The sequence below is a fragment of the Ammodytes marinus genome, assembly GCF_949987685.1.
Source record: "Ammodytes marinus genome assembly, chromosome: 16".
Classification (NCBI taxonomy): Eukaryota; Metazoa; Chordata; class Actinopteri; order Uranoscopiformes; family Ammodytidae; genus Ammodytes; species Ammodytes marinus.
In genome coordinates, this window is record NC_137220.1 from 20,919,238 (window position 1) to 20,944,897 (window position 25,660).

A 25,660-nucleotide genomic window follows, 5' to 3' on the forward strand; every position below is an offset into this window, starting at 1 on the left:
TCCAGGCCTTTACCGCAGCCTCATTCAGTTGCTGTTTGTTTTGGGGGGTTACTCCCTTCGGTCTCCTCTTTAGCAGGTAAAATGTATGCTCTATAGCGTTTAAGTCTGGAGATTGACTTGGCCAGTCTAAAACCTTCTATTTCTTGCCCCTGATGAACTCCTTTGTTGTGTTTGCAGTTTTTTTGGATCATTATCTTGCTGCATGATGGAGCATCTTCCAATCAGTTTAGTTGAATCTTTCTTTAAAGTGGCAGACCGAATGTTTCTGTAGACTTCTAAGTTCATTTTGCTGCTGCCATCATGTGTTACTGTGTTGTTGTCAAGATGAACCTTTACCAAAGTGATGGAAAGGCTAAAGTTTGGAGAAAGAAAGGATCTACTCAAGATCCCAAACATACAGGCTCATCTGTGAAACACGGTGGAGGCAATGTCATGGCTTGGGCTTGCATAGCTTCTTCTGGGACGGGCTCATTATTCTTCATTGATGATGTAACACATGATGGCAACAGCTAAATGAACTCAGAAGTTTACACAAACATTTTGTCTGCCAATTTAAGGAAAGATGCAACCAAACTGGTTGGAAGATCCTCCATCATGCAGCAAGATAATGACCCAAAACACAACAAAGACTGGCTAAGTCAATCTCCAGACTTAAACGCTATAGAGCATGCATTTTACCTGCTAAAGAGGAGAGTGAAGAGAGTAACCCCCTAACACAAACAGCAACTGAATGAGGCTGCGGTGAAAGCCTGGAAAAGCATAACAAAGTAAGAATGCAAAGGTTTGGTGATGTCAATGGGTCGCAGGCTTGATGCGGTTATTGCAAGCAAAGGATTTGCGACAAAATATTAAGTTTTATTCACTTTAATTTATTTAAAGTCTATGGTTGCGTTCCGAATCGCATACTCTTTCTTTTTTCTATTCTACATACTACATCCGACGATAAAAAGAATCTAGTTAGGATGCAGTAGGCATACTATTGGGACATACTTTACTCTCTTATTTCATCATAACATTGCGCCTTGATCTTGCCTCTTGCTTTTATATCCGTCGCATCCCTGTTCGTTTTCATATGGAGGCTTCGTCGATGTTACGTCACTTCACGTGCGCACTGGATTGTGGGTCAGAATCGCCCAAATAGGATGCACTTTTCAACACTAACAATCTTGGCCGCATGAAGTAGGACATCCGGGTACTTCTAACCATCCTAAATCTGGCCACAAGAATCGGGACATCCTAAATCTTTTTTCTACATACTATATAGTAGAAAGTATGCGATTCGGAACGCAACCTATCTGTTCCAATACTTCTGCTCGCCCAAAAATGTGGTGTTCCTTTACAAATAATGATATCTTCTCAGTTGTGTATCGGATCCAGATGTGAATACCTGGAAATGAAAGCTGAAATGTTGAGCTATTGTCTCATATTCATATTTTGGTGTCAAACCCAAATGTTTACAGTCTACAGCAAAAATAAAGGAATTGGCCTCACCGTTCCAATACTATTGGAGGGGACTGTACTATCTATGGTCCCTCACCCTGGAACTATAGCTGGCATAGTTTAAAGGCGCACTCACACTAGTGCCGTTTGCCTGTTCCGTGCTCAGCACGATTCAGCACGATTCCCCCCCCTCCCCACTCCCCCCGCAGGCCCGTGCTCACACTGCTCGTGGCCTGGGCATACTTGCACCGTGCGCGTTTAGGATTTGGAGCGTAGTCTACTTGTAGGCTATACGACTGTTTGTGAATATTTTCATCCGGCCAAATTTGCATCAAATATTCCACTTCCACATTAGAGCAACGAGAATCCTTAAGCTATTGTTTTTTTAATGTAGCCTTGACGTAATAGGTCGCGGTGGACAGTCTCATATTTGTGCAGCACGCTGTTTATTATTAATATAACGGCCCGTCATCAGACCATAGGCTATGTATCCGGATGGTTTTGTACACATCGATCGCTCCATCAAATCCAAGTCAGAACTTTTTGTATGGGCAGAGATCGTTTTTTTAAGTGTCTTTATAAAGTTTCTTGTTAAACCTTAGCGTAGGCTACTGTTTCCTTATCACCGGGCCGCGGTGTGTTGTTTTGGGTGCGTCTCCACCGCCATGCGTAAATGCAGTTATGACAGCTGACGGGAGGAAAAAGAAAAAAAATCATCTGACGAACGTGAGTAAACACGAAAACATTTTTGCTTTGCTTTCTGAGCCGACCTAATTAGCTCTCTCCCTCTTTTATTAGCCCACACCTAGGCCTACACACACGTTAATTCTCACACATTATAGCTACAAGTCCAAGTGGTGGGCAATTCTGGTGCCGACTAGTAAGGCAGCGGACGTTAACGGACAATGCATCCTTAATAAATTCACGTCAGGAACGCAACCTGTGCGCTTGCTTGTGCGCGTGTCATCTCATTAGCATCTGTACTTTGGCCACGGCACACCTCTCCCAGGTGTGCCGTGGCCAAGGGGCTGTTCCGTGCTGGAATACAGTTGGCGTGGTCACACTAGCCAAACGTTCTAGACTTTAGTATGCTAATGAGCTTTGGCACGGGGCCGTGGCACTAGTGTGAGTGGGCCCTAAAACACTACCGCTTTTGTCCAAAGGGAGTGCAAGATTTAACAAAAACTGAAAGTTCCTCGGAGCACCTTTATTACATTAAATTGTGATTTCACTTTAGCCTATAATGGGCCTATCCTGAATGTAGGCCTATATTTGCCCATTCTGAGTAGGCTAGTAGGACTTTAAGCTATTATGGGTCTACAAGTCAGTTTTTCAACTACAATCAATCTAGCCTATCGAATAATAGCATGAAGAACTGCTGGCCTATTGGAAGATATTATTATTATTCTTACCTGGGTGGGGAATATAATTGTGTCTTGCATAATTATCCTTATTTGATAAACTGTACCAATAAATAGGCCTACTGAAAAACTAAAATTGCAGATATTTAAAATAGCCAAGAAAAACCTCTGTAAACAGCTCACAATAGTCGCGTCTGGCCGCACGAGATCTCGTACCTCACGGCGAAGTTGTTCTCGCCGCACCACCAACTTGTCACCAAAGATGGCGATTTGCTGAGAGCTCATGGATACACACATTTTTCGGCTAGTTGTTATCTCGCCAGAAACGCCAACTATTGAAACAAATTAACTGATTTAGCGAGCGACCATTTCTCTAATCGAAGCACGCCCGACCCCGTGTCGGCCCCTGCCACCATGCAGATCACGCTGAAAACGCTGCAGCAGCAGACGATCCAGATCGATATAGACCCCGAGCAAACGGTGAGCGGCTACTAGCTACACTGGCTAACTTAAGCTAACAGCCATAGCTGCGGGACATATGTCGAAACTTTACGCGTGGACCCAACAATTTGATCTGATATTTACAATTAAAGAACCATTGTTGCAGTTGGGAGAGAGGGTGCCCGGTGACTGCGCGTGCTACCAGTTCGGCAGCCCACATGAAACTGGTGCTAAACAACGCGAAAGCAAACTAGCAAACGTTAGCCTGTAAGCTAGCCGAGCAGCCCGTTTAACAAAGTCACCGCGAAGTGGCTGCAAAGGGGTTTCTCACAGTTTCAACTTAGTCTCGTGGCACCTTTGCTGCTGCTGCTCTTCGGTGACGGATGGTGTCATTTACTGTGTAACTGTGGCACTTCTGTGAAGCCCACTGCACTATGAGTGCTACTGCTAACGCTTATGACACTGCCAATTACGTTTAGCCTTACTGTTAACTTCCCAAGGAGGTGGCTAAAGTTAGTTAGCATGGTCAAATGTGTTACGTGGGGCCAGTACGGCCAGTGGCCACCGTCAAGTGAACTTTAGATCGTGTCAGTCGATTGATGTTGAGGGTGTTTAATATTGGTTATAGTGGATATCATGTAGGGAACTGTTCTCTTCTGTGGTCTTTTGGTAGAGCACTGTCATGCTTTGTAATGCACTGAATCTGAATGAAACCACTGCACAAGCTCTTTTAACTTTACTTTTTGCAGGTCAGCTATGATGCTTTCCGTATTGACAGATTGTATTTAGTGAATGCCTGCTTGCTAGAATATTTGTCCTGTTTTTTTTGAAGGCCAGAGATCAAAGATGTAAAGGAAAGGTGGATGGATATTAAAGCTTAAAAATGAATGATCTAGGAGACCATTAGGAAGCACTTGCTAGTAGGTCATTATTGATGAATGAATCCTCCTATTTTTTCAACAGGTGAAGGCCTTAAAAGAGAAGATAGAAGCAGAAAGAGGAAAAGACAACTTTCCAGTATCCGGGCAGAAGCTCATATACGCTGGGAAAATCCTGCAGGATGACACGCCCATAAAGGACTACAAAATAGACGAGAAGAATTTTGTTGTAGTGATGGTGTCCAAGGTGAGATCTCATTGTAGCACTTACATATGGAGTTTGGTTTAATAGGGGTTTTTAAACTTTTAATGTCCGAGCTAATGTATCGGCAGACAATTGGGTGAATGACTTCTAGTGCTTCACTGTTAAGTTACTTGTCTAACACCACCTTCTTTTGAACTGAAAAAAAAAGGCTAAGCCTGCAGCTGCCGCCTCGCCTCCAGTCTCTGAAGCCCCCAAGCCCCCAGTGCAGGACTCTGGCTCCACGTCAACAGCTGCCTCGACCACAGCCCCAGCCCCTGCTCCTGCCCCCGCCAGAGCACCTGTGCCCGCTCCCTCAGACGAGGCCAAAGACGAGCCAAGTGCCACAGCCACAGAACCACAACAGCCAGCCAGGTACAAGATGATTATTATACAACACGTATAAAGGTAGTAAAGGTAACCTATTATGAAAAATGTAAAAAAAAAAAAAATCTTAATTTATTATGGCTCCCCGGTGTGACTAGAGACTCCTAATGTATGAGGGAGTCCTTTCTCAAAACATGTGTTCAAAAACTCCGCTCAGATTTCTGGGGAGAAGCCTCGCCCTCTCATTACCAACCAAACTAAGCACTGCCTCCACCTGTGATGTGATAAGCACACCCCTGATACACCTGAATCAAATGCTGCGCTCCATACGACTCGGAATAGGAGCATTTCCCAGCTGCAACCTCCGATTTCCTACCCCAAAGTCGAGGTAGATGAATATGCTCCGAGTATAAAGGTGCGAACACACTACACGTGTTACCCGCGTAAGATTTACGTGCGTAACGCAGCTAAAATGTTGCTTGATCATTTTGTGTCAAAAATGGTTCTACGCGCGTAACGTGCGTAGTCTCCCTCCCGATACTGTATTTCCCCTAATCAACCATGGCTGCGATCAGACCCGACACGACACAACAGCGTGCATGTCCGCACAAAAACAACAACAACACCTGTGCCAAAAGACAAACTGAACAGCACAAATAGCCTAGCATTAAAACAGCATTGCATATTCACGGCAGCTACATAACAAACACAGTTACAGCATCGGTGCACGGCGGCACAACATAAAGCCAAGTAGCCAACATTACCCTACCTGGCTGTGACAGGGGACCGTGGCTGGCGTAGATCAACACCGGTGCTTCGCTGTACTTGTTGTGAAAGTCCCCCGGACATAGCCGTCATGTTTGGGTTCATAATATGACGCGCTAGCCGCCCGCACACAACCGGGTTAGTTAACTAATGCTATACGGCGCTAACTTGTTTTATCGGCAAAAGCACAGCCGCACATATTCACTGAATTAACCAGGAAGTCCATTCTCCTGGTTTACTCTCCCCACGTCTTCTATTCCCGAGCTGCTGTCACACAGCACCGGCTCGGCTGCCTGCAATACATTTTCCTCCTCGGTGTCTCTCATCAGCCTCTGTGTACAGTACACTGTTCTCCGACCGTGCCAATGTATGTGACGTCGGGTCAAGCCTAATGCTGATTGGCCAACGCGGCTAATCGTAGCTGCGTAGGTGCGTATATACGCGGCTCATACGCGGCTAACACGGCTAAAATGTTGCTTTAGCGCGAGTGACGCATCTACGCGCCATATACGCGCGTAAACCAATGGTTCCCTATGGAAAAATAGACGATTTTATATGCGTCTGTACGCGTGTAGTGTGTTCGCACCTTAAGAGTAGGACGTCTGACTTTGAACGGCGTTTGTATTTTCCTAGTAGTAGCGGAAACGATACGACTTTGCAGTTGTCTGGAGCGCTTTGAAATTAGAAATCCCTACTGGGAAATGGTCCACCTCCGAGTTGAAGGGAACTAGGCTTGTTCCTATTGGCGATTGAAGGGATCAATAAAGATTGTTTTTGATGATAGGACCGACTATGAAGGAACCTTCTAACTAACTTAATATCATAAGATGTTATAAAAAAGACCTGATAGAATTGTGATATTAAATAAATCCTAAATGTATGTTGATATCGGTATATGGATGTTTGATGATTTTTAAAGTCAACACTATCTCCTGCTTTGCATCACAGACATGTTGTGTAGGTTGTCTTGATTTTAAATGGTTCCCCCTCTTCCCCTGTTGTGTGTTGTAGCTCCAGTGGCGGGGGTCAGGGCCTGGATGCCTCCTCAGCACTCGGTAGGTATCACATGGACTCATGCCAGACTTGTGTCATATGCTGTACAGAAGCAGCTGTAATGGTGTCAATGGTCTCATGGTAGTCTGGGTATTGGCTCACTCAACAGTGTTCTTAGTGGTATGATATCACAGCGCTTACTGTCTTGTCTGACACTTCAGTGATACTTTGCCATGCCAGAAATTGTTAGTGCTGTGAGTCAGGGACTTTACAGGCTGCGGTGCAATGCACACTGTTCCTATATTTAGGCTGTGACAAAAGTACACCATCCCTTTTTATTGTGTTGCCACAGAGAGCAGTGCAGACTCAAACATGTACTGTGCATGTAGAATGTTGCTACTTAAGCAGCCCATGGTGTATCTCTTGGTGTACTGAACTTATGATTTAAAGTTTGGATTCAGATCTTTCATTATTTGTTATTGTCTGTTCTGTTGTATTAAGTGTCATTTGATTTTTGTGTATGGAAAGTATTTTTTTTGTCTGTGAAAAATATAGATTTGATTTGATTTTGCAGTGGCAAAATAGGCTTATTGCTATTAGTAAATAAACCCTGTAAATGAGAGTATATTTTCTGATAAAACATTAGGTTTCTACATTAGGTTTTTCCTGTTAATGTTACAGTTGGTCCTCCCTGAAAAATATACAGCGGGAGTAACCTTGTCGTCTGTGATTTTTTTTTTTTGTGTTTGTGTTTTCAGTGACTGGAGCCGAATACGAAGTCATGCTGACGGAGATCATGTCTATGGGCTATGAAAGAGAGAGAGTTGTGGCTGCGCTCCGGGCCAGTTTCAACAACCCCCATAGAGCTGTGGAGTACCTTCTTACTGTAAGTAACGCATGCACACACACACACACACACATGAAGTCAATATTTTTGTTCTACTTGACATGCACACAGTCCGGCTTTCCATCTTCCCTTTTGGCGTTTTATACATGTACTGTCCTGAGTGGTAACGGTCAGGCTCAGACATAACACAGTAAATGATATGCAGGGCAAACACTATGCATTAATAAATCTTGATTCACTGAAACGCATGGAGAGTCGAAATGAAAATGCCTGCAGTCAGTGTTTATAAAACTCTTGGTGTACGCCCAGCTTACCCACATTTTAAGGCCTTTTCAGACGGAAGGCGATTGGCGCCTGGTAATACATATTCTATAAGAGGCAAGTGGACAGATAGACAGGCGCGGATGTTCTGACAAGTCCCGAGCCAACGCAGGCCCGCCGGCAGAGCTGAAAAGTGTTTTACCTTTTCCCACGAGAATGTTGAGTCGAAGGCGATCACAATGGATGACAGAATTATCCTTGCTGTCTGTGATTTACTGGTTATAAATCTAATGACATGACACAGCTGGAGCATCCCAACGTAATGACTAACTGAACACATGTAAACTGTAGGAGCTGCTATTTGGCTGTAATGTAAAAAGATAATTCCCTTGTAAAAGCAGGCAGCAACACCGCAACCATGGCTACTACGCTTAAATGCCTGGTGTTTCCTCGCTCCTCTCTAGTACAAAGGTGGAATCTGTCCCCCTATGTTCCACCTTTAGTCATCTACATGCATCGGTGTGCAAAAAAGAAATCGGTGTGATGAAGTTTGATGTACTTCAAATGATTCAGGAACAGCTTACATTTTACATTGGGTATGCCTCAGATATAGCCTGGCACCGCCCACCTACCTACTTCCGCTCAATTTTCATTTCACTTCAGAAGTCAGTCTGGGGCTGCGGTGTATTCATGTATTCCTGCTCAGGCAGATTTCTGCCGGTCCAATAAGCGAACAGAGTGAGTGGCTGAGAACGATGACGTCGAAGTCGCGCGCCAGTTTCAGTTGAAGTCAGAAGACGGCTCATGACATACGTCACGACCAAACGTTATGCGATTGGTTGGTAGATCCAGAGTGGCACTGGGCAGATCCAATAGTTTTACACTTCAACCGACACCTGCCTCCAAGTCAGTGAACGTTTGTCAATAACGTTCACTTCTGTACAAATGAAATTAAAGGCCTACTTCACCGGTTTGAATATGAAGGTGTATTGAATTCTGAGATCCTATGTAGTATAAATGTGCGAAAAAAATTGAAATCGGTTCATCCTAGCCTGAGAAAAGGCCTTCTCGTGACATCTGTGATGTCACGAGAAGGCCTTCTCGTGACATCACAGAAAGAGAAATATAGGGTTAAAAAAAAAAATTACTTTGTAAATATTACTGTGATGTCTTTTACTGTGACATCACAGTAATATTTACAAGTACGTTTTTTTTTAACCCTATATTTCTCTTTCTGTGATGTCACGAGAAGGAGAAATATAGGGTTAAAAAAAACACTCTTTCTGCCTTTTCTCAGGCTAGGATGAACCGATTTTAATTTTTTTTGCACATTTATACTACATAGGATCTCAGAATTCAATTCACCTTCATATTCAAACCGGTGAAGTAGGCCTTTAAGTACGATGGTCTGGTAGGACCAGGCTACCTCAGATACAGATTTAGGTGCATTTCCCAGAATGGATAAGTGGTTAAAATATGCTCCAAAAAATTAGGGTTGTGCCCAATGACCACTGTCTGTCGGTTGTAGTAATCATCTCGCTGCTTTTTTTTTTGTTGTATTCTGGGGGAAAGTCCCATTTCGAGAAGATGTTGGCTAACTAGGCTGAAAAACCTGAAGAACTTGATGCTAATCTGTATGAGTCACTCTGTGCCTTGATGTAGTTTCATTGTAATTAATCGATGGTGACGCGCACCATGTGATCTCCCAAAAGCACGCTGTATGTGCACTGTGGAGGAAATAAATTAGAATAAATAAATGCGAGGTGTTTTCAAATTGTATTCCGCCCTCATTCGTCAGTGTGGTGCATACCATATTACTCTACTTAGTTTTACGCAATACAGTTGTGGAATTGTGTCGCATCATAAACCGCTGCCTCTAAATTGTCCCACATTTACCATTTAAAGGCGAGTCAGCGATTCTGCACAATGCTTGTTGTCAAGTCACTTCTTTTCAAAATCGGTGAATATCTCCCCACCATCCACCACCTGTACTGTGTCTGTGCTATAAATCTACTATACAGCTTATGCTCTCTAAGCTACGGTGGACCCCCTTTGTTTACATACCCTTTGTGTACCAGTTTACAGAGCGTAGGCTGTGTATTAACACCATTTTTTTCAGTGCACAGTACAGACAGGTAGCCGACCTTCACTGATTTTGATAAAACTCATATCTTTGTGCTTTTCAAAACATGCAACAAATGTGTGTGTGAGTGTGTTATGGGACTGACGGTTGTATTTCTGTGTTCCAGGGTATCCCCAGCAGCCCAGTGCAGGAGAGTAATCCTCCAGCACAGGCCCCCGCATCTGGACCCACAGAAGCCCCGTCCCTAGCAGAGGGTGAGGGACGCCACTCCATTTGGTCCAAAGATACATGCAGACAATGTTTTTGTCTCTATCTCTATCTATCTGTATCAAATTCAAATGGGCTTTATTGGCATGAAAGTTTCAAAAACATTGTTGCTAAAGCAAAGAATCAAAGTACACAGCCTCACTGATTTTTTCAGTGACTCATCATGTGACTCATCATGTGACTCACTGACTAACGTCTGTGTGTTCTGATTCATTTGACTTATAATAAGCTACATTTGAAAATATTTACGGATCAGTTGCACATTAAAAAAACTTCTTGATAACTACTTACCCAAAACCCCACAAGGAACCTTTTAAACTAAATTATCTTGTTTTTAATTTATTCAAGTGTAAAAAAAAAAAAACAAAAAAAAAAACAAGATGAGACGGCTGTGCAATGGAAAATAATGCGTCTGAAATGTTGCCCTAATGCACGTGGTTCTTGTTGCATGTCACCAGGAGAGAACCCACTTGCATTCCTGCGGACCCAGCCCCAGTTCCTGCACATGAGACAGGCCATCCAGCAGAACCCCGCTCTGCTACCGGCTCTCCTCCAGCAACTAGGCAGAGAGAACCCCCAACTCCTACAGGTAACGCTGTCTGTACTACTGGCACAACTATTCAGACCAGATCCATGTGTCCTATTTATATTCCCGCCACGCTCATCTCTATTTATTGTCTCTGAAGCCACAGGCCGCCGCCGAGCGAGGGGGAAAAGCACAAAAGTATTTTTCTTATTTTACACAAAATAAAAACTCTTTTATCCAACAAAAAAAGATTTACATGGGAGCTCCGGTGGCGTAGTGGATGAAGCGCGTATCATATCGGCTCCAGCCTTCGTTGCAGTGGTCGCGGGTTGAAATCCGACCCGTGGACCGTTACTGCAGGTCATCCCTCCTCTCTCTCTGTCTCCCCATTTCAACTCTGTACTATCTAATAAAGCTTGACAATGCCCAAAAAATAACCGAAAAACTAAGAGACACTAAGAGTTTACATAACAATAATATGTTAATTCCTCTACAGAAGAGACTTGATATCTGCATTTAGGTGTGGGAAAGAAATAGATTATATAAATGTTATATATCGCTATCGGCCGAATGAGTCTAACGATATCGGTATATCGGATATTGTGTATCCTTAATTCCTGTAGCTATGTTTCAGATATTAACCATTACCTCTTCTCGTGTGTGTGTGTGTGTCTGTGTGCGTCTCTTCCTCCAGCAAATCAGTCAGCATCAGGAGCTGTTCATCCAGATGTTGAACGAGCCGGTGGGAGAGGGGGCAGACGTGCCAGAGGTGGGAGAGTTGGGGGCGGCCGGGGAGGAGGGCGCGCCTGTCAACTACATCCAGGTCACACCTCAGGAGAAGGAAGCCATCGAAAGGGTGAGTCTTTTTAACATTTATTTTTCTTTCGTTTCCCATCGTGGAATTCCCTCCCACTGTTTCTAGTTAGGCAGCTTTTAGGTTTTATGCTCCACATATCTGGAATAAACTCCCAAAGGGCTTGAGGTCTGCTGCAACTCTCAGCTCTTTTTAAATCAAATCTGAAGACTTTTCTGTTTCCATTTTTAACCTGTTATTTTATTTTTAATCCAACATTTTTAATACATCAAGATTAATGATTAGCCTACATTAGATCACATCCACCAAATTGTAGTGTAGATGACAGTTGGCAATTAAATATCAGTTGACACAATATTCAAGTTTTCAAGTAGGTGTGTCCAAGACGCATAACTCTTTGTGTCCCAGACACTAAAATAGTTTAATCTATTTTATCCAAATAACATAAGTTGCACTCGATTAATGTGTCCAACAGCATTAATAGGCTCGCCGGCTCTTTCGCGAGTTTTAAAAATAAGGCCTTTTTTAAAATTTCTTACTAAAGCACCCTGAATGGCATTGTGTCTGAATTGTGCTATATTAATAAACTTGCCTTAAATCCTCTCTCTCTCTCTCTCTCAGTTAAAAGCGTTGGGTTTCCCCGAGGCGCTGGTCATCCAGGCCTACTTTGCTTGCGAGAAGAACGAGAACCTGGCAGCCAACTTTCTCCTCAACCAGGGACTGGAAGACGACTGAAGAGCGGAGGAGATGATGGCCTTCCCCGCTCCCTCCCTCCCTCTTAACCCTAACCCTACCCCCTAACCCTACCCCCCCACATCTCCGGCTCAGCTTAAAGACTGCACCTCCCATTTGCTGTACAGCTACCAACCTCAGCTCAAACCCGGAGAGAAGAGGGGAGAGCCAGCAGAGGGGGGTGTGGGGTGGGCGTGGTAGGGAAGGGTAGACTGGGTGGGGTTAGGTTAAGGGTCGGGGTTACACACTAAACGTCGCAAACAAAGTGGATGTTGTGTGCAGGAAGGTCAGAAAGAAAGAAAGAAAAAAACAAGTGTGGAAGAATGATAAAATCCACGTGAATTCCAATGGAATGTGTGGGGTTTGTCTAAGGGAGATCTATAATTTGATTTTAGACGCGCTTTGTGAACATTGCGGGGGGGTTAGGGGATTGGGGGGGGGGGGGGTGAGGTGAAGGGGTTTGCGACGAAAGCGAGTGCTTGTGTCTGCGTGTGTGAGTACATGTCCGTGTGCCTGTGCAGATGGATGCGTTACAGTTTAGCTGAAAAAAAGAAAATGTAATCAATTTTTTTTTTTTTTTGCATTCTCTCATTCTCTGTAAGTTTGTTAATGCTGCAGCTGGATTGTATGGAAGCACATTCTCCTCCTCACTGCACTTCGACAACATTTATCAGTGTGTGTAACTGCTTGTATGTACCTGTAAGCCTCATGTACGTACGTCCCAAGAATGAAACTGGCAGAGAAACATGATGACCTTTTTTTTTCTCGTTTGTATGTGTATGAAATTATGTTGCTGGGCTGTGGGGCTTATCACCCGGTTTGAAAGCGGGAGGGGGGGGGAACTAAACTGACAAATACGTATCTGGTGGTTATTCTTTTCACCTCTGTACCCACCCACAGATAATCGGCCAATCGGAGTCCATACACATGCTGTGCCTGCCCTGTTTAAGCCACTCATATGTGGACCTGTTGTGTCTACTGATAGCTTCTGGTGCTAATTAACACTACCCATAAAATCTACTGTACCATTTTCCGAGATCCTGATTATGTATTAATTTATGTAAGATCTTCTATTTCAATTTTAAAAGCAATAGGAGAAACTGATCATCAAAGGTTCTCTGAGGAACTTTCAGTTTTTGTGAATTCTTGCAAAGTGTTTTTACTACGCCAGCTGTTGTTCCTGGGTGAGCGTCCCCCATGACAAAGGCATTAAGAAAAACTATATAAAAATAGCATTCTTTGCACTAATGGTCCTGTTTGCTGTTACATGTCATTTATGATCATCACAGGAAAAATTTGACTGTTTCAGAAAATAAAAAGTTCCTCATAGCACCTTTTTAAGGTCACATTTGGTAAAAGTTATTACCATTTTATATCTTAGTTTAACCAGGATTTGAACCACATCAGGTGGGTAGACACTTTACATGTTAACTACATAACCCAAATGGTTAGGTCCTCTTGTTCTTATATGCAGATGTATTTGCAGATAAAAGGACACTTAATTTTAATGGTGCTCAATCACTGCCCTGCATTACTTGATTAATGCTGCCAATCAGGCTCAATTTAAAAATAATCCTATCGTTCATACAACAAGCAGGGGCAGGCTGAAAATGACTTAAAAGATGAAACAAAACCTGGTAAAAGGGAGTAATATATAGAATTCTAAGAGACTCGAAACGACTTCCATCTTTGAAGAGAAGTAAAGTGGACTACAGAATGACATACCATAGATGAAACAATCACAATGCAACCACTTCAAAAAGATAAGAGATAAAACTGACATTGTTATGCATATCAAGGCTCAACTACAAACAAAACGGCTAATTAAAAGAATCAGTCACCACCATGACACTGCAGATGGGCTGATGATGGTCCACTACGGCTAATACGGCATTATAAAGCTTGTCATGATCATGACAGCTGGCCTGGATGTGGTGTGTGAGGTGGGAATGTGCTGCACTGCTTTTTGTAACTGCAAAGGTTCTCCATAAACGGACTATAACTGTACAAAGAGAAATAACTAAATGTCTCCATTCTCTCTGTGTGATGGCAGTTCAACAGCATCAACGTACTATAGACTAAGCCTAGTCACTAGGCTTTGCTATATTAAAGGTGCACAATGTAACTCTGGGTGGGTCTGAGAAGTGAACATTTTCTAAGGTATATTCTCATAACTGAATAACCATACCTTTCTTCACAAGAAAATTGGATCCCTTGAACACTGTTTGAAGTTAGCAAGCTACATTAAAAGCTACTCAACGTAAGCAGGGCCCCAACAGTTTTGTTAAAAAAAGAATTCTAGGCTTACGTTTGTTTGTAGGTGCCTAATTTTGTCTGATTTATGATCAGAAAATTCAAAATTAAGAAGTATAGAAAGTGTTTTTGAAAGCTAACTGCAGGCTCTGCAAATGTAAACATATCCCCTTCCTCTGAAATTGCATAGTGCACCTTTGAACATCAGCAGGCTTTCAGGCCTTGTGACTAGTTGTGCCTCATTAGAAGCAGCATCCTGAATCTGAATGTACAAAGCAAACACTGCCCTCTAGTGGATTCATCCAACCTTGCTATGCCAGCATGCAATGGATAAAGGCAGGGAACACCTATGGCCAATACGCAGGCTACTGTATGATGTGACATATTAACGACTGGTGATTTCCCGTTTAGCTGCATGTATCGACTTCAGAGGGAAAAACCAACTGTGAAAATGACACAAAGACAAACTCCATCAATAAATCGATCAATTGGAAAGGTTTATACAATAAAATCAAGTGTTGCCATGACGGCTAAAATGACCCATTGAATGGGCAAATTAACCTGAATCAGATAGCTAATATGACGATGTCATATTGCATTTAACAGTTTGTTTTTCCTGTTCATCTGGCATAATAACCACTATAAGGCAACATCAGACAAACTGTACTGTACAGTATTTTTGGACATTAAATTTGTTTTTCTTGAATAAAATTATTTTAGCTCTAAAATGATTAAATTATCCGGCTGTGGCCATCACAGATACATTGTCCTTTACCAGTGTGCTCCTCAGATAGGCTTCCTTTAAAAGTGAAGAGACCTGCTCTAAAATTAATCAGAATAATCTGATTGACTTAATCTGATAACATTTTATTTTAGGCGCAGCAGTTGTGTTCTGATTAAACAAAAATGGATGCTGACATAGCATATGGAGGCTAGTACATTAACAGTGCTAACCATCACATTGGTTTGGGTTACTGTGTCTACAGCACCATTACTTGGTAGGCGGGTTTATGCCGGACGGTGATAGCAGCTGTCAGAGTAAACAGTGTATGGATCAGCTGTTGAACGGCGCTGGCTCGTCCATATGCAGATTGATGTCTAATGTTTGTTTTACCTTTTCTGAGAGATGATGCATGGGGTGACACCCGAAGTTGTCCATGTAGTGTCTGTGCTGCCATTAGGATGGGTCAAAAGCCAGTATACAGTCCATATTCAACATGCAGCGGCAGCAGAACAGAGCGTTAGCTCCTTAGCATCCTGCTAGCCTCGTTATCCGTTCAAACGAGCCCCGTGAAAATCCGCGGTTATACCATCTCCCAATCCATCTTGGTAGATACTTGCTTGATGGCTACATTTTATCTGGGAAGGACCTAGTCCTTTTTATTACATGATCAAGTAGCTTGCCAGCCCAGCCTGAGTTGATATAAAGTTATCTGTGTTGGTCTTGAAAATGACCGCTCTGGGTAGCAGACCGGACATGTGTCTGTATCAGTCACTGTAATTGGTTCATTGTTTACTGTACGTATGACGACAACACGTTGGGGCAAGCACTCCCGGAACCCATAGAGATTGCATTGCAAGCATTGACCTTTCTTTATAGGTCCATGGCATTGACCCATGCATTGACCTGACCATGGAGGCATTGACCTATAAAGAAAGATTGCGAGGCCTGCAGTTTGAAAAAAAAACAGCCCGAAATCGCCTCAGAGTGATGGTACAGAACACAGACGCTGATTGTACAATGATATTCATACTTAGATGCAGGTAAAAACTGTATTGAAACCCAACAGTATGATTATAAATAAAAAAAATCATCATTATTATTATCATTATTATATTTTAGTTTTTTTTGCTGGTATGGGTCAAGGAGGGCGGCGCCCTATCGCCCTCTATATGGGCGAGCCGCCGCAATTGACTATGTGCTCACCTTTGAAACCTTAAAGGTGAAGTAAGCGGTTTATTTATGTTAATATTTGGTGTAAAATCGCTCTTTATTCATACAGTGATCACTTACATAATGTGCGCGTTTCATAAAGCCGATATCTCAGTCAGCTGCTTTACATGTAATCGGCAAATAAACTTATTGGAGTATCCCGAAATTTTTATCCAATCAGAAAAGAAAACGCTACAAGCAGATACTCGTCTCACTCATACACTCCATGGTCTCACTGCCGGTGCACGCCAGAGCAACAGATGGGCGAATGTGTATGCGCCTACAATGGCGGAGCAGGTAAAAATCCTTCCCAATGTCTGTTTTGATGGTTTTTACTTTTATCATGTTTTATCACACTTATGGATCTGAGATGACACAAGATAACTCGCTGCTTGAAGACCGCAGTGCATTAATGTGGTGACGTAGGGACGAGCGAGGGGACTGCTAACTGCAGTAACTGACAGGAAGTTATCTAAAAGAACCATTCCGCCTACAGCACCTTTAAAGCTGTCACAAATGAATTGTATCTGAGCAAATATGTAGGCCTATATTTGCCATATCCAAAGTTTTTTTTCACAATGCAAAAGTAGCAATGGGAGTATGACAGTGTAGGCCTATTGTTTGAGTTTTCACTGAGAGCTAATTTATTTCCCCTTGTGACACTGCTCTCTCCCTCTAGTTACACTATAGATAGGCTAACTTATAAGCTCTAGTGATTGTTTAAATCTAAAAACAAACAACTATTAACATATGATAAAGTTGCTGTTTGTTTACACATCCATTCAGACACGTAGCAACATTAGCATGCACTCTACCAACTCCTGGGAACACATGGCTCTTAACTTCAAACACTTCATATTTTCATCAGCTATAGTCGCTAACCTTGGCTAATGTTTAGTACTGTGTGTGCAGTGAGTTTGAGAGCTGAGAGACTGAATCGAAGCGGTAAAGTCACAGGCCCTTAAAACCAAAACAATGAGCTTAAAGATTCTAAAATGCTCCTGAGTGCTGAGGGGTAATTGACCGATTCTTAGGGACTCCATCACCACTTTCACATAAAACATAATAATTTGACCCATTGTTCATATATGAAAAATATGAATTGGTTCAGCTTTAAAACGTGAATTTCGTCTTAATATATTCTACAGAATCCAGGAACAGGCTGAACTGGGCTTTTAAAAAAATCTATTCCTTACACTAGTGGTTAGGCATGTACTCTAAACTAAATAAAAACGATCTCATATTAATGAGTTGTTAGATGCCGACAGCCATAATGAACTATGATATGTTCTTTCTTAACACTTACTTTGCATCTACAATGAATTTACATGAAACAGTAAACTGATCCGGGTCCTATGAGTCTGTCTGAACATGGTCTTAGCTCATCCAATCAGCTACATCTTGCTGTTCCCAGGTCCAATTTTGTGACCGGAGGGGAATCAAGCTTTTTCGCCGCCAGGGCCCCCAAAGTCTGGAATGCACTTCCTGTAGATTAGAACCTCAACATCTGTGTCCACTTAGAAAAAAACATTTAAAAACTCATTCATGATGGCATTTCTATAATGTCCTAATGTTATAGGCCTACAAGTCTGTATGCGCCCGTTTGTGTTTAAATACATTACTGTATGCATTTGTTTACAATTTGTTTTATTACCTTGTTTTTCCACTTTAAAGCTATATTGCGTTACTTTTCATGTAAATGAAATACGGTTACATTCAAGCCGTTGCCAAATGGGTTGATACATAGTTGATTAAGCCTATCAGCTCCACAAATCTCTCTCTATATTTCTCAGTATGGAAGCGTTTACAAACTGGTGTCACCCCCTGACACTAGCGCAGGAACTACAGAAGTGGCCACGAAAGGTTTCAGTTGTTGATTCTACTGCTAAGTAAAAACCTAGACATACAGTGGAAGGTACAATCCATGCACGTTCTCCAAAGGCTTACCTCAGGTAGATGCTCCGCCAGTGTTGTTGTTGTAATAACTTAAATTCCTCATGGGGCGACAGAAGTTACACATTATAGCTTTAACATTCCACCTTTATTGATATTGCCTCGCTCTTGCCTTGTTGTAATAGTTATTTTATTGCTTGACTATATTCTCTCATGTTATCTTATGACACTTTGTAGCATCTCTTGTGCGCTTTTTAAATCAATGTATTAAAACCATACGATCTATGTTTAAAACTTGTATGTAAGTGCTTGTTCCACCAAGGCCCCCAGACCATGTCTTGTCCCCACCACTGAAACGACACAGGAATAATCACAGCCGACATATGCATGGTACAGTCAAGAACATCCTTTTATTCAATCAAGTAAAGGGGCTGCTCCTTTCAAACTGTGTTTTTTTTATTATTATTATGGAAAAGAAACTGTAATTAACACATGCATTTCACCATGGGCTCTGGGGGGTGCGTGTGAGGTTTGGGACGCAGCTCTGAGTGGAGGAGGAAGAGGAGCAGTTTAAAGGGGAAGTGGCGAAGAGTTAGGCCAGCCAGGAGGGAGGTTCAAGACTACACCCGGCTACGGCCCAGCGTCCTACAAAACGTCTTAATAACAAACTAAAGAGGTTGAAAAAAATAATAAAAAATAAAAAGGCGGACGGTTTGGCCACAGGGTCCGACTGGGCTCTTTGAACGGTGCAGGGGGCAGATACTGGAGACTGACAAAGCACGCGCACACAAACACACAAAAACACACTCTCTCTCTCTCTCTCTGCTCCCTGCAGCCTGTTCGTCTCTGATATGGCTTCTCAACTGTGGCGCTTTCCCTTGTCGAGGGCTTGATTGATAATACTGCTGCTGGCTTTGTTTGCTTCGATGACGGAAAAAAAAATAAAAAGTTGCATATATATGTAATTTCAAAATTCACTTGATTTTTTTTTGCTGGTGGATTTTCAAAAAGGTGCTTTCTCTGTTGTAGTCGCCAAAGTCCTCTTTAAGAGTTATTTTTTTAAAACCATATCACTTTGGTCAACATGTCTTATCGTAAAACACTGCGATTTAGAATGGCGGTGAATCGATTATTTAGAATATATCGTGAAGCGATGTGGAACCTCTCTCATGATTGTGCTGAATCTGAGCCTTTCAGTCCCCGTGCTGTGGAACCGGTCCGCTTTTTAGTAAGGTGCTTCGAGTTGTTTTTCAGTTTTTTTTTAATACTATTTTTTAAATAGCTGGTCTCATTCAACCAGTAGAAAGGTGCATAATCAAAGGTCTCGACACAGCACGATTTCCTGCTGCCTAAGATACGCTGTAACAATGTCAAAAAAAGTAAAGAAAAAAGTTCCAATTCAATTATAAAAAAAAAATATAGATAGAAACAAGGATTACAAACAAACCTCCCTAAACTCGTCCTTCTGGCTATAAGCCCTCGCCACTCTCCAAACCCAAAAGTTCCCAAAAAGAGTTCTCTTCTCCCTCCAACCAGAGTCAATTTGTCGGCTCCCAGGAGGTAGGGGGATAAAAAAAATTTAACCGCGCCCCCCTCCATATCCTCAGCACAGCCCAGAGCCCCGTGGTGTAACTTGTTCACTTACATTAGCTGTTGAATGGAGAAGCTGAAGAAGATGGGTATGGTAATACAATGTGAAGCGTACAGACAAGAATAACATGTGAGCTAACTGCATTCTGCTCAGACAAAAAAAAAAACTTTGCGTATTTTTTTAATTCTTTTTTTTTTTTTTTTTTTTTTTTACCCCGCCGTTCAGAGAAAAGGGAGAAAGGAGAAAAGGAAGGAGGGGAAAGGAAGGGTGGGAGGAGGAGGAGGAGAGGGTTACGCGGCTACAGACTACTCCAGTGTCCAAGATAGACAGAAGAAGACAAGATACAGAGGAAGAGAAGCAAGACAGATTTTTTTTCACGTTTTTTTTATGCTTTTCTTAATTATTCAACAATAAAAAGAGGAACTAAATCACACCACTTTCCTTTAGTACTATGTATACGGCTTTTAAAAAGCTCCAAGAAGAGGAAGAGAAAGATATAGAAGTTTGAAAGGAGGGGGACTTTTTTTCGTCTTTTGAGATGAGCACTCAGGATTACAAGATGGAAATCTGTGAACAAAAGGCACTTTTTAGGGACAACCTTTAAGATGCTCTGAGTCTATAACACTACGTCACCAAACAAATATTTAGAATCATTTACAGTGGGAGATGGGGATTGAGGGGGAGGATAGGGGAGTTAAGGGGAGGGGTGGGGGGGTTCACTTGAATTGATGACAGCAGACACAGGCCGCTAAATTCAAAATTCAATCTGAACAGACTGGATGTTCACACTAAATCAAAAAATCTCACCAGACTTTGTCCAAACTTGAAATTCTTTTTTCCCTCTCTCTTTTTAAAATGGGAATCCAATACTTGTGCATCTCCCAACAGTCGGGGAAGATCTTGTCTTTTAGTCCCAGCGTTCAGATCACCTGTGTTTGACACAATGATGATAATAGTCCAGGAAAAAGTTAGGATTTTACATGGTTTTTTCCCCCCTATGACTGTTCCTCTGCTTATGGTGTAAAGGTTGGGGGGGAAAAATGCCTTTTGTCACAAACAACCTTTTTTCATACAATGAACCCCTTCCCCCCTCATCGGTAAATACAAAAAAGAGAAATAGAATAATGCATGTCTTCCTAAAATTTTTGCATTAATGATAACACTTAATTTTTGTTTATTATTTGTGTATAATAGAGATTGAGTGTACTTTATTCTTTAGGAAAGCACCAGTTTTTCAAAAGTGATATATATTTTTATGAGTTGCAAAATTGTTCCTTCAGCCCTCCCACATTCTGAAAACAAATCATTAGAAATGACGTTTTTTTTTCTTACAAAAGAAAACAAAACAGAAAAAACAAAAACAAAAAAAAAAGGAAAATTCAGCACAATTTCCCCCCAAAAAAACGTACTTACAAAGACTGGGATTCTTTTCTCTCCGCCCTCGTGTTTAGAGTCCCAGAGCATGTGGACTTGAAAAACAAAATTAAACAAATCGTAGAGGGGTTTTCCCTCTTTTTCTCGCGACACCCTCAAACAATCGCTAACAAACAAACAAACACAATTCCTCTACCAAGGCATTGCACATGGCTCAATCAACATCATTTAGTTTCAAGAACAATACTTCCCATCAAAAAACAAGAAAGAAAAAAACAACAAAACCTAATCTGTTCTTTTTTTTGTTTGTTTTTAAAATCCTCAACTACATTTATCATCACCGTCTATGTTTCTATTGTTGTGTTTGCCATGGGGGTTTCTTTTTGTGTGGTGTGGGTTTTTTTTTTAGAGACTGGTACTCAGATGCATCCTATGACTGTGCGATGTATACGCCATGCTTCAAAAAATAACTAGACTGCCACAGAGCTTATCTTGCAAATAAAAAAAAAGTATATATCTATAAATATATATGTGTATTATATATAAAGATGCTTGCGATTTATCTAGTGAGCTGTGTTTTTTTTTCTTCTTCTCCTCTCCTGACATAAAATTTTCACCATTCACTATAGCTTATATGTGAGAAAAAAGAACCTGAATTCATGTTTGACAAATTGCATAATGGGAATACAGAGGCACTTCCATAGATTAGAAAATAAATCACCTTAGCCATCGTTATCGTGTTACTCAGCAGAGCTAATAGTTCTCTCTCTACGAGGCGGATGAGATGGTCGCCAGTCGGTTGGCCAACTATGATGCGTTTCCCTGCAGTGAAGAACGTGGCCAGGCAGTCCAGTTATTTTGTGAGGTTGAGTGGGTGATTTTTGAAATTTGAAACAGGAATTTAACTGAATCTGGTCAGAAGATGTGTGGGCGAACGACATAAAAAAAAATGATTAAAAGCATAAAGGCCTCTTCAGATTGTCTAATTTTCTTTAAGACTTCCCTTTGATTTCAGTGGGGCACAGGGGGACGTATTTTTGCGTAAAATAGTGAGTGAGTGGTCTTTCTTAGAATCGGTGTGTTTGAGAAGTGGCGATCTGTGCTCTCTATACGTGCGCGCTTCCATCCCAGTGACACATCCACTGGTTTTTCAAACAAACCCGTGGTGGCGGTCCGTCTAACTGTCATTCTCACAAACAAGAAACACACAAGGTTGGCTGGCATGATTGTTTTAGTGCAGTTTTTGATCATTAAGGGCTCGTCGATTCACAATAGTTAGCGGGGGGAGTGCTGGTGTGTGTGTGTGTTTAGGGGGCAGGATTGTGGGGTTACCATAGCGGCCGATATCCTTTTTTCCTGATCATGTGCACCAAGACAAAAATGGGCACGCGGGTGATCCTCCTGCTGCGAGCCTTAGAGGCCCTCGTTTCCCTCTCTTCGTAAAAAAAACCCGCCAGATATGTCACATATTCATTTTGCTCCACAGTGTAGCTCGCTGTGCTCTTGGAGCCGCGGCCCGTCTGGGAGTGTAAACAACAGGGTAAACTTTAAGGGAGACAGAAAAGAAGAGCTACTCTCTCTCTTTTTACTCTGGGTCCCATCTTCAGCAACCTTCCCTCTCCTTGGTTCAGGTTATTATCTATCACTCATCATATACCACCACCAGTCATCACCAGCTGTCTGCCGGGTCAAATAGTAGATGGGGCTAGCCTTTTTTCAGCTTTATGTTGACCTGTATGGTTTCGGCAGGTATACGTTTCCCCAGGAATTAAGCTTCCTGTGATTGTCAAAAACCCTGCATTGTGTGGTCTTAAAGTACAGTAAGTGGCAAATAGGTTTCATCTGGCACTGAGAACAAACAAACCCTGTCAAAGTTTGACATTTTTGGAAAATATGCTTATTTGCTTCCTGTGAGAGAGTAAGATAACAGGATCCATACCACTCTCAAGTCTGTATGTTAAATGTGACTCTATCCCCATTCAGCTGGTTAGCTTAGCTAAGCACAAGCAACACAGCCCACCAATGTCTTTCTTTAAAACATGGTTGAATTTAGTCTGAATGCTATGCTAAGCTAACTATTTAATAGTTTTTACACTAAAATTTGCCCTAATTACAGGATGTATGTTCTGTAATATTTCTTGGTTGGAAACAAATCCCACTTAAAAAAGCCATTTGTTGTTTTTGACACTTAGCCTTATTAAAAATCATACAAACTACATGTAACATGATTACCACATAAACTACCCCCCACCCCCTTGTTTCCAGCCTTTAATGCAAAGCTAAGCTAATCACCTGCTCGTTATAGCGTCTCTTTTACCTTACAGACATAAGTGGTATCAAACTTTTCATCCAACTCCCCGTCAGACAGCGAATGAGCATAGTCCCAGCAAAAAACGTCCCAGCTTTTCCTCAAAGGTTTTGCGTGTACTGCTTGAATCAAGGTCAGCTAACCACCCTGTCTACGCCGCTAACAACATCCCACTCCTCACTGTGTTTCTCTATAAGGTGCTGTCATTCAAATACAAAACAATTATAAAATAGTACAAATCCAAAAAAGGAATAAAATTCAAATAAGAGATAACACACAAGAGATAACAAAATCATTCATCTACACTACAAGAGGGCATAAGGGGTGGAACCAATAGCTGCTGTCTATAGTCGTGAAAACTGTCAGTATAATGCTGCACTCACTGCGATTTACTCAGTGTGTGTGCCATCATGGTTGGACGTCTAATCAAATAGGTAGCTAGAGTTCATTGGGCTTACTGTGTGCATATTCAAATGGAACATATGATAACACAACACCACCACTTAAGAATACTACAATCTAGAAAAAGGTCTTGACTGGGCAACTTGCGCATGTGTGTGTGTGTGTTTCCAATCGTTGCTGCGGTCATGGCACAGATCTTTGCGAGTGTGTGTTGAGCGGGGGTATGTGTGTGTGTGTGAGAATGAGCCGAGGCCAATGATTTGTCGAACTGAACGGTGGTAGGGGGGGGGGTTGAGGACACGCGGAGGCTTCTTGTAACCTTGTTCCCCCCACCCCCTTCTCTCTAAAACTCTTTTAATAGGCAAGTCTGGTTTACCTTCCCCCATGCCTTTGTAGGTAAATAGTGCACATCGTTAAGATTAGTGTTAATTGATTCAGCGTCTAGTGCAACCCTTAATCGAGATATGTTTTGGCATGGTCTCTCTCTAGTTAGTAGTAGGGTAATAAAAAAAAGGGACTTTAAAAGAGTCAATGGTCACTCAGACGGGAGAGAAGCATTGGTCAATTGGACTTTGTTTTTTTGGGTGATGACATCAGCCATCACCAGGAGCACGGACTGCAGCTTTTCATTGGAAACCAAATTGGCGTCTTTATGTTTTGTGGATTCATTGTGGTTGAAGCTTTTGGGAGCTTAAAAATGTTAAATCTGTGTTTTTTGTTGTTGTTGTTGTTGGACAGTTGATATTTCTTAGCCATTCCTTATACAACGCATTCCGTCCCTCAGGTCCGTCTTGCGTCACTGCTGGTGTTTCATGAGAGATGCCCTTTGCTCGCTGCCATTTTGTCCCCCTTACCCCCTTCTTCTCTTCATCCTGGCATCCTCTTGTCCGTCCATTCATCTTTCCATCTATCCATCTCTGCTGGAAAACGAGTCTCCTCCCTCTGACTGGTTAAATGAGTCCAGAGTTCCTCTAAAAAGCGTAATGCTGCTGCTGCGTTGCTTGGGTTATATGTTTTGTATCAGGGTGAGACGGTACTGTCAGGGCCGGTCGGTGGGTGGGTGGGTTGGGGGGGACAGTTATTATTGTCCCACGGGTTTGTTTCTCTGTTTTTCAACTTCTGATTGTAAAGAATTCTAGTTGCTGGTTTGGACACAGATCTTGTCAGAGGAACCAAGACTGAAAAAGAAAAGGAAAAAGAGGGGGGCGGGGGAATGACATCATGTTAGTACAAATGCATACACAATTGGGGGGAGAAGATAACTGAAAACACCCTGGAATACAGATGAACAGACTGGTGATTTGGTGAGTGTAATGGACATGAAACTCGCCTGGGTGGAATAATTAGCACCAAAAACCATTGTAGTGTATTTCGTTATGACACATTCTAAGATTACTGGTGATCAGGAGATTGTTTAATTACATACATAATTAACTATAAGGGGAGCCAGGAGCAGCTCTCGTGTGCATGTGTGTGTGCAGGATAGGAACGTGAACTGCTTAGTTGAGGAAGCCCTTAGGGAAAACTTTTGTAGATCATTCAGTTGCACACAACAAAGGAGACTCCGGGGTGACTGCCTTGTGCGGGCAATTTAGGACAGCCTGGTTAAGATTTAACAGCTAATTTATTGGCCCCTGGCTAAAGGGATTGTCCTAAAGTTACTGAATCAGACTTCTTAGCGCCCCACGGGATATCGCCTCTAGGGATTGATTAACACGGATGTCCTCTGAACAGTGTAGGTCAGAGTTAGTTAGGGTCCACCAATCAGGAGTTAGGCGAGGTGGAGCTTACTGACCTAAGGACCAATCAGCTCACTTAGATTTGCAGGTTAAAGGCCACCACAATGCAGGAGGAGACAGGTCATTTAGCTTACAGGAACTCTTCATAGCTTTTGGTTTTATGCATGTACCTCTATTAGTTTTTTGGCTAC

General features: G+C 42.2%; 2 protein-coding genes across 7 annotated transcripts in view; one reads left to right on the plus strand and one right to left on the minus strand.

The window, feature by feature from the left end:
- Positions 1 to 3,050: 3,050 nt before the first annotated feature.
- Positions 3,051 to 12,406, plus strand: rad23aa (RAD23 homolog A, nucleotide excision repair protein a). Its single transcript, XM_080043589.1, has 9 exons — positions 3,051 to 3,281; positions 4,206 to 4,367; positions 4,534 to 4,736; positions 6,465 to 6,508; positions 7,205 to 7,332; positions 9,804 to 9,891; positions 10,363 to 10,493; positions 11,125 to 11,286; positions 11,866 to 12,406. The coding sequence occupies exons 1-9, from the start codon at positions 3,216 to 3,218 to the stop codon at positions 11,977 to 11,979; spliced, it is 1,098 nt and encodes a 365-aa protein (XP_079899715.1). The 5' UTR covers positions 3,051 to 3,215; the 3' UTR covers positions 11,980 to 12,406.
- Positions 12,407 to 18,446: 6,040 nt separating this feature from the next.
- Positions 18,447 to 25,660, minus strand: part of nfixb (nuclear factor I/Xb) — a 138,158-nt gene continuing 130,944 nt past the window's right edge. For all 6 annotated transcript variants that reach the window (XM_080043751.1, XM_080043746.1, XM_080043749.1 and 3 more), the window contains one exon: positions 18,447 to 24,908. The gene's annotated coding sequence lies outside the window, so the exon portion shown is untranslated. The remainder of the gene's footprint in view (positions 24,909 to 25,660) is intronic.